This window comes from Engystomops pustulosus, chromosome 3, assembly GCF_040894005.1.
Source record: "Engystomops pustulosus chromosome 3, aEngPut4.maternal, whole genome shotgun sequence".
NCBI classification, from domain to species: domain Eukaryota; kingdom Metazoa; phylum Chordata; class Amphibia; order Anura; family Leptodactylidae; genus Engystomops; species Engystomops pustulosus.
Window position 1 is genome coordinate 232,437,173 of NC_092413.1, and position 10,187 is coordinate 232,447,359.

General features: G+C 45.2%; 1 protein-coding gene across 1 annotated transcript; it reads left to right on the forward strand.

The window, feature by feature from the left end:
* Window positions 1-1,681: 1,681 nt before the first annotated feature.
* Window positions 1,682-10,187, forward strand: LOC140123010 (adhesion G-protein coupled receptor F3-like). The gene is made up of 6 exons (XM_072144261.1): window positions 1,682-1,754; window positions 8,621-8,669; window positions 8,791-8,937; window positions 9,251-9,424; window positions 9,700-9,918; window positions 10,135-10,187. Exons 1-6 carry the CDS (start codon window positions 1,698-1,700, stop codon window positions 10,185-10,187), a joined length of 699 nt encoding a protein of 232 aa, XP_072000362.1. The 5' UTR covers window positions 1,682-1,697.

The following is a 10,187-nucleotide window of genomic DNA, read 5'->3' on the forward strand; positions in this document are numbered from 1 at the left end:
ACGTGCAGCAATTCAAAAACCCATTTACTAAATCAAAAGCCAAAAAAAAGAACAAACCAGGCGCAAAAAGAGGCGAACCTGAGACCCACTATGATTATTGTTCCCCCATGACTATAGGGTATTGGGGCAAATTATATGACTATTGGCTACTCAGGGGCAGGCAATGTGACTATTGGGGACTAGGAGCAGGGGGTGGGACTTATTGCTACTGATGAAAGACACTGAGATTACTGGCTACTGGGGGCTGGAGCTGTGACTATTGGCTACTGGGGAAAGCTCTGTGACTTTTGGCTACAGACGTAGAGGCAATGATTAGTGGCTTCTGGGGCAGCCACTGTGACTAATAGATACTGGCTGTAAATAATGGCTACTGGGTAAGACACTGTCACTATACACAATACAGAGATCACAGATGACTATGTTAGATTACTGTGACCACTCAGATAGACTGCCAGATCCCCCACCGGTGCCGATAGTGTATGGGGGATGGCAGGCTACTAGGAGAAGAGTTGGCAGCTTGATGGCTAATTAGTAGCTGGTGTCACAAAAGTCCTGTCCTCGGCCACAACCACCAGGGTGAAGTAAGAAGGGGGGGAGGTAAAAGTTCCCCTCTCCCGGTGTAGCTGACAATCAGCAATCGGTTCAGTATTAACAAAAGGTTAGAACAAGTAGGGTCCTGGGCACATAGAAAGGGTCCTATTACTTGGATATCTAAGGTGGGGAAAGTCCAGTGATCAGTCCCACTGGGTCCATCGGGCAACAACTCCAGGACATTACAAGATCATTAAAAGAGCACTGAGACTGCCTGTAAATGGTCAGAGCTGTGGCTATTGACTCTAAGGGAAAGCTCTGTGACTATGGGCTCCTGGGGCTGGCACTGTTACTAATGGCTACTGTGGGGCAGGCACTGTGACTGATTATGGGCTTTTGGAAAGCACTGTGACTTTTGGTTACAGGAGTCGAGGCTTAAATTAGTGGCTACTGGGGCCAGCATTGTGACTAATGGCTACTGTGGAAAGGTGCTGTGACTATTATCTACTATGGCAGGGGCTGAGATTATGAGCTCCTGGTGAAGGCGCTGTGACTAATGGATACAGGGGAAGGTATTGATACTAATAGCTACTGAGGCAGGGGCTGAGACTATTGGCCATTGGGGAAGGCGCTGTGACTAATGGTTACTGGGAAAAATGCTGTAAATAATAGCTACTGGGTAGGACACTGTGACTATGGGCTACTGGAGCAGGCATTGATACTAATGGCTATTGTGGGGCGGGGAATGTGGTGATTGGCCACAGAGAGAAGATGCTGTGAGTAATGGCTACTGGGGAGACACTGTGAATAGTGGCTAATGGGCAGGTGCTGTGACTAATGGCTACCATGTGGTACTGTGACTATTGGTTACTGGGACCGGCACTATAACCAATTGCTGCTGGGGCAGCACTGTGACTAATAGTTTTGTGGGGCAGGTGCTATGACTATTGGCTACGGGACAGGGCAGGAGATGTTTGGCCGTGTAGCAGTAGTAGTAACGATAGTTATCTTATACCTACAACATTGTATCTATTCCTGTGAGTTACATTATTCTGATATTGGGGGCGGATCCTCCCTGTTATCATTTCATTCCAATGTATAATATTCAAATCTCTCTCCGTGTCCTCGTCCAAACATCCCAAACCCCAGCACAGACACCGACCAACATGAGAGCATCCGGACACCTACTCCAGGTCATCCTCCTGGGCTACATACACAGTGCAGTAAGTCATATCATTCATATATACCATCCTGTATATGTTATCTGTCATTACATGGGACTGCAGGTCATATCTACTACATGATCTGTACTCAGAGATATCACTGTGTTATCTGTCATTACATGGGACTGCTGGTCACATCTACTACATGATCTGTACTCAGAGATATCACTGTGTTATCTGTGGTGTTACATAGGACTGCAGGACACATCTACTCCATGATCTGTACTCAGAGATATCACTGTGTTATCTGTGGTGTTACATAGGACTGCAGGACACATCTACTACATGATCTGTACTCAGAGATATCACTGTGTTATCTGTGGTGTTACATAGGACTGCAGGACACATCTACTACATGATCTGTACTCAGAGATATCACTGTGTTATCTGTGGTGTTACATAGGACTGCAGGACACATCTACTACATGATCTGTACTCAGAGATATCACTGTGTTATCTGTGGTGTTACATAGGACTGCCGGACACATCTACTACATGATCTGTACTCAGAGATATCACTGTGTTATCTGTGGTGTTACATAGGACTGCCGGACACATCTACTACATGATCTGTACTCAGAGATATCACTGTGTTATCTGTGGTGTTACATAGGACTGCAGGACACATCTACTACATGATCTGTACTCAGAGATATCACTGTGTTATCTGTGGTGTTACATAGGACTGCAGGACACATCTACTACATGATCTGTACTCAGAGATATCACTGTGTTATCTGTGGTGTTACATAGGACTGCAGGACACATCTACTACATGGTCTGTACTCAGAGATATCACTGTGTTATCTGTGGTGTTACATAGGACTGCCGGACACATCTACTACATGATCTGTACTCAGAGATATCACTGTGTTATCTGTGGTGTTACATAGGACTGCAGGACACATCTACTACATGATCTGTACTCAGAGATATCACTGTGTTATCTGTGGTGTTACATAGGACTGCAGGACACATCTACTACATGATCTGTACTCAGAGATATCACTGTGTTATCTGTGGTGTTACATAGGACTGCAGGACACATCTACTACATGGTCTGTACTCAGAGATATCACTGTGTTATCTGTGGTGTTACATAGGACTGCAGGATACATCTACTACATGGTCTGTACTCAGAGATATCACTGTGTTATCTGTACTGTTACATAGGACTGCAGGGCACATCTACTACATGATCTGTACTCAGAGATATCACTGTGTTATCTGTACTGTTACATAGGACTGCAGGGCACATCTACTACATGATCTGTACCCAGAGATATCACTGTGTTATCTGTGGTGTTACATAGGACTGCAGGACACATCTACTACATGATCTGTACTCAGAGATATCACTGTGTTATCTGTGGTGTTACATAGGACTGCAGGACACATCTACTACATGATCTGTACTCAGAGATATCACTGTGTTATCTGTGGTGTTACATAGGACTGCAGGACACATCTACTACATGATCTGTACTCAGAGATATCACTGTGTTATCTGTACTGTTACATAGGACTGCAGGGCACATCTACTACATGATCTGTACTCAGAGATATCACTGTGTTATCTGTGGTGTTACATAGGACTGCAGGACACATCTACTACATGATCTGTACCCAGAGAGATATCACTGTGTTATCTGTGGTGTTACATAGGACTGCAGGACACATCTACTGCATGATCTGTACTCAGAGATATCACTGTGTTATCTGTGGTGTTACATAGGACTGCAGGACACATCTACTACATGATCTGTACTCAGAGATATCACTGTGTTATCTGTGGTGTTACATAGGACTGCAGGACACATCTACTACATGATCTGCACTCAGAGATATCACTGTGTTATCTGTGGTGTTACATAGGACTGCAGGTCACATCTACTACATGATCTGTACTCAGAGATATCACTGTGTTATCTGTGGTGTTACATAGGACTGCAGGACACATCTACTACATGATCTGTACTCAGAGATATCACTGTGTTATCTGTGGTGTTACATAGGACTGCAGGATACATCTACTACATGATCTGTACTCAGAGATATCACTGTGTTATCTGTGGTGTTACATAGGACTGCAGGATACATCTACTACATGATCTGTACTCAGAGATATCACTGTGTTATCTGTGGTGTTACATGGGACTGCAGGACACATCTACTACATGATCTGTACTCAGAGAGATATCACTGTGTTATCTGTGGTGTTACATAGGACTGCAGGACACATCTACTACATGATCTGTGCTCAGAGATATCACTGTGTTATCTGTGGTGTTACATAGGACTGCAGGACACATCTACTACATGATCTGTACTCAGAGATATCACTGTGTTATCTGTGGTGTTACATAGGACTGCAGGACACATCTACTACATGATCTGTACTCAGATATATCACTGTGTTATCTGTGGTGTTACATAGGACTGCAGGTCACATCTACTACATGATCTGTACTCAGAGATATCACTGTGTTATCTGTGGTGTTACATAGGACTGCAGGTCACATCTACTACATGATCTGTACTCAGAGAGATATCACTGTGTTATCTGTGGTGTTACATAGGACTGCAGGACACATCTACTACATGATCTGTACTCAGAGATATCACTGTGTTATCTGTGGTGTTACATAGGACTGCAGGACACATCTACTACATGATCTGTACTCAGAGATATCACTGTGTTATCTGTGGTGTTACATAGGACTGCAGGTCACATCTACTACATGATCTGTACTCAGAGATATCACTGTGTTATCTGTGGTGTTACATAGGACTGCAGGACACATCTACTACATGATCTGTACTCAGAGATATCACTGTGTTATCTGTCATTACATGGGACTGCAGGTCATATCTACTACATGATCTGTACTCAGAGATATCACTGTGTTATCTGTGGTGTTACATAGGACTGCAGGACACATCTACTACATGATCTGTACTCAGATATATCACTGTGTTATCTGTGGTGTTACATAGGACTGCAGGACACATCTACTACATGATCTGTACTCAGAGATATCACTGTGTTATCTGTGGTGTTACATAGGACTGCAGGACACATCTCCTACATGATCTGTACTCAGAGATATCACTGTGTTATCTGTGGTGTTACATGGGACTGCAGGACACATCTACTACATGATCTGTACTCAGAGATATCACTGTGTTATCTGTGGTGTTACATAGGACTGCAGGACACATCTACTACATGATCTGTACTCAGAGATATCACTGTGTTATCTGTGGTGTTACATAGGACTGCAGGACACATCTACTACATGATCTGTACTCAGAGATATCACTGTGTTATCTGTGGTGTTACATAGGACTGCAGGACACATCTACTACATGATCTGTACTCAGAGATATCACTGTGTTATCTGTGGTGTTACATAGGACTGCAGGACACATCTACTACATGATCTGTACTCAGAGATATCACTGTGTTATCTGTGGTGTTACATAGGACTGCAGGACACATCTACTACATGATCTGTACTCAGAGATATCACTGTGTTATCTGTGGTGTTACATAGGACTGCAGGATACATCTACTACATGATCTGTACTCAGAGATATCACTGTGTTATCTGTGGTGTTACATAGGACTGCAGGATACTTCTACTACATGATCTGTACTCAGAGATATCACTGTGTTATCTGTGGTGTTACATAGGACTGCAGGATACTTCTACTACATGATCTGTACTCAGAGATATCACTGTGTTATCTGTGGTGTTACATAGGACTGCAGGACACATCTACTACATGATCTGTACTCAGAGATATCACTGTGTTATCTGTGGTGTTACATGGGACTGCAGGACACATCTACTACATGATCTGTACTCAGAGATATCACTGTGTTATCTGTGGTGTTACATAGGACTGCAGGACACATCTACTACATGATCTGTACTCAGAGATATCACGGTGTTATCTGTGGTGTTACATAGGACTGCAGGACACATCTACTACATGATCTGTACTCAGAGAGATATCACTGTGTTATCTGTGGTGTTACATAGGACTGCAGGTCACATCTACTACATGATCTGTACTCAGAGATATCACTGTGTTATCTGTGGTGTTACATAGGACTGCAGGTCACATCTACTACATGATCTGTACTCAGAGATATCACTGTGTTATCTGTGGTGTTACATAGGACTGCAGGACACATCTACTACATGATCTGTACTCAGAGATATCACTGTGTTATCTGTGCTGTTACATAGGACTGCAGGACACATCTACTACATGATCTGTACTCAGAGCTATCACTGTGTTATCTGTGGTGTTACATGGGACTGCAGGATACATCTACTACATGATCTGTACTCAGAGATATCACTGTGTTATATGTGGTGTTACATAGGACTGCAGGACACATCTACTACATGATCTGTACTCAGAGATATCACTGTGTTATCTGTGGTGTTACATAGGACTGCAGGACACATCTACTACATGATCTGTACTCAGAGCTATCACTGTGTTATCTGTGGTGTTACATGGGACTGCAGGATACATCTACTACATGATCTGTACTCAGAGATATCACTGTGTTATCTGTGGTGTTACATAGGACTGCAGGACACATCTACTACATGATCTGTACTCAGAGATATCACTGTGTTATCTGTGGTGTTTCATAGGACTGCAGGACACATCTACTACATGATCTGTACTCAGAGATATCACTGTGCTATCTGTGGTGTTACATAGGACTGCAGGACACATCTACATGATCTGTACTGAATAGAGAGCCGTATTCTGTGTAGTTCCCCATAATCTACACTGCTCGCCCCCTAGTGGTCACACAGAATCAGCCCCAGTAGCGGTGATGGACCCTACATTGTGGCCACAGTCGGGGTATTATGAGACTTCAGCAGAGAATAGAAATTGTAAGGAGCAACAAAAATTCATCCTTTGGCTTCTCTCTGGAGGAAGGATTGAAGTCTGTGGGGCCTGGGCTTACGGTGCTGGGCCCGGAGGTGAGTTGTGGGGTGACCGCCCCCCCCGCCTGTGTCCTATCAGTCATATCCGGATATAATCTCTGCAGTTTGTATATACAAATCTTCTGTCCGTGTCCTCGGATGTAAAGAGAAGAGTAAACAGAAGGTAAGTACACGGAGCCTCGTCAGCCGCCGTGCAGGGCGCTACTACTCGTCTCCGGTTTCACTGAAACCTTTCAGATGTAAATCCTCCCCTGGAAAGTCCTAAAGGCCAGTGGGGGGGGGGGGGGCGTATTGGGGGTCCTGAGAATACAGAGACCGGCAGAGATCACAGATGACTGTAAGATTATTGTGACCAATCAGATAGACTGCCAGAATCCCCCCCCCCCCGGGTGCCCATAGTGTATGGGGGACGGCAGGTTACTGGGAGAAGAGTTGGCAACTTGATGGCTAATTAGTCTTTGTCGTCACAGAAGTCCTGTCCTCAGCCACAGCCGGCAGGGGGGAGTCTGTGTGACAGTAACATTTCCCCCTGGGGGTCTCCTGGTGTAGGTGACAGATCCCCAGCAGATTGTAGGATGGAGCCGGTGGCAGAACCGTCTGGTCGGGGATACACAAAGCAAGTGGAGACCTTGTAAACTCCAACAGCAGCAGACACCAGGCTGGGGATAATCTCCTCCTCTGAGGACCAGCAGGGCTGATAGTTGGCTGTGGCAGGATAATAGACCTCATGTAGCAAGGACAGAATAATACCTCCGCCTGGTCCAGGGGTCACCTGGGTCAGCCATAGTCTCTGGTGAGCTGCATCGGCTCTTCTGCATTAGCAGCACAACAATCAGCTCAGAACTCCAGACAGAGTTTACATTTATGGATTTGCTTTCTCTAGAAAGTTCTGGGCTGCCAACCAATCGCAGCCTACAAAGCCTCAGGCAGGTAATAATATTGCAGGCACAGGCCTCTTGCACACAGTGCAGCCAGCTCACATGTGCCATAGACATGCAATGCCATGCGGCATGGTGTGACGAGCACATATTTGTCTCACCGCACCGTGTTGGAGCCGGACACTCATGCCCTCCTTCTCCAGCCGGCTCACAGCTCACCGACTCATGAGCCCTTAAGATAAAAAAAAATATTGAACCCTTTCAGGTTACACATACAGACGTCCATGTAATGCACAATGTAACGGTCCATTCTTATCCTGAGCCCATAGAAAGAGCCCTATGGCTTGGATAACTGAGTTCGGGAAAGTTCAGTGGGACCACTAGATCATTTCGCTAGGAACTCCAGGACATTACAAGATTAGGAGATTCTGATCCTGCCTGTAGATGGTCAGAGATCAAGCCCTGCATAAATCTATGAGACACACTCCAGACCTGCACATGACCTGTCGACCTCCGACCATGAACCACAGGAGCCTCAATCAACTGGTGTGGAGGCTCGAGAGAGACAAGGTGTGTAGTGAGCTGTGGGGTGTGAGATGCTCCAGGACATAGGTCCATGGGCTGCTGGTACCATCAGTTATCAAATTCTGGAAGGAACTGTGTTCTCTTACGCCAAGCTGGGTCCCTCTGTGACATATGCGAAGAACTGTGCCCATGCAAAGCTGCTGCCCTCTCCCAAAGTCTACGTCACCTCCATGTCCCTTAAGTTCATTGCCTCAAGTAAGACCATTGCCACCATCAAGCTTGTGAGACCCTGATGACCCTGAAGCCTCAGATGTGAGAGGTAAATGTGTCTGGTTGTATTACTACACCATAGTCAAGATGGGCCCCAAGAATGTGCATGGGCACCAAGGGGCCTGAGGAGAGGACGGGCATCGTGATCCTGAGAAGGACTTTCTCATTTGCAAATTTAGATTTTTTTTTTCTGTCCTTTTCTATATTTCAGGTGGAAATCGCTGAGAAAATACCAGGGAGAAGAATAAGAAGATCTTCGGGTAATTATTTGACCTTCGTGAGGGCAACAATTCCACGGCTATGGTAGAAAACTCAGTGCCAACCACCTAGAGGTGACAACCCTGGATGATATATATAATATGTATATGGTGTGCCTTGTAGGTGGATCTTCTGGAATCGCCTACATACAGGTCATACCATTGAATAAAGAAGCCAGTGACCTGCATGTCGTGATGAGTGTCCTGACAGAGGAGGTCTTTCCATACAAAGAGTCAACAACTGAAATCACCAGTATAGTGGCAACCACAGGTCAGAGTCTTCCTTCTCTATGTTATAAGAGTGACCTACATGAACAGATGTCCTTGCAACTTGATCAGTGCAGCTCGGCCTGAGAATATTGGGATAGGTGGCACATCTGCCCGCATTCTCCACCAAATTATACCTGAACAAGAGAGAGTCATGGAAATATGTCCTTAATTGGGAGAGGTTTTAGAATTTCCTAGTGATGGGGCAGGTGTATGGAGCTTTCTGACCCCATGTAGTGTCCCATAGATTAACCAACCTCTATATTGTGAACCTACCTGTGTCTTCTTTGCCTGACTTGCCATATTCTGTCCCTCAGAATGCACCAAGAAAGATCAGAAGATGGAGTGTGGCTGCCTGTCTGAATTCCATTTTGACATGCAGCAGTGCATTTCCCACCCCTCGTGCTACATCCCGGACAAGGATGACGAGTACTGCTTCTGCCCCGAACTGTATGCGAACAACACTGTGTACTGCGAGGAGCCTCCACCACGTAGGTGACATCCTCAGCCTGGACCCTTCATATATTATTCTTGTGATATTCGTCCATGTTGCTTGATTTGTTTAGTTGATTTGCCACCTTATACTTTGCTCACCAAAACAAGTCATAGTTGGAGAAGGGTGCAGTCTACTTTTAGAGGACCTTCAACCAATGTATTACAGGTTTTTATTGAAGTTCTTGTCCAGTTTATTGCCAATGTATTGTCCTCCTCCCAAACCTCCAGGACATTGTAGTCTATTAATTCACGTCTCTTCTCGTTTCTGTAGCTCCAGGTAAAATAACCTTATCCCCAATCCCGGCCACTTTGGGGAGCGACATCGTCCTGGAGTTCACGGCCAGCGATGATGTCACCAACATAAGATGGTTCCTGGGAAACGTGAGGTTGAAAATGGTGATGGAGGTTCACAACGGGAGCAGAACGACGGTGGTGACCTCCGGGAGGACATCAACTCTGACCATCAAGAACATTCCTCGATACTGGGGAGGTAAGCTGCTGCTTTTACCGTATATTTAGCACTTTCACATAATAATTAGAACAATAAATTGTCAGATAATCTAGAAAAAAATGGAAAATTTCAAGTAGTCGTATTCTGAATCCCTGGAGTCTGTTGGTTTCTTAACTGATGTCCTGCCATGAGGTCCTCCTGCCCCTGGAGATACAAGTATCTCAAGTCCTGGGTCTTTAGGGTTCTGCTTGCTAGTCCTGGTGTCCAGTTCAAGCACTGGTACTCTAGTGGTTCTGGAGTGGTTCTAG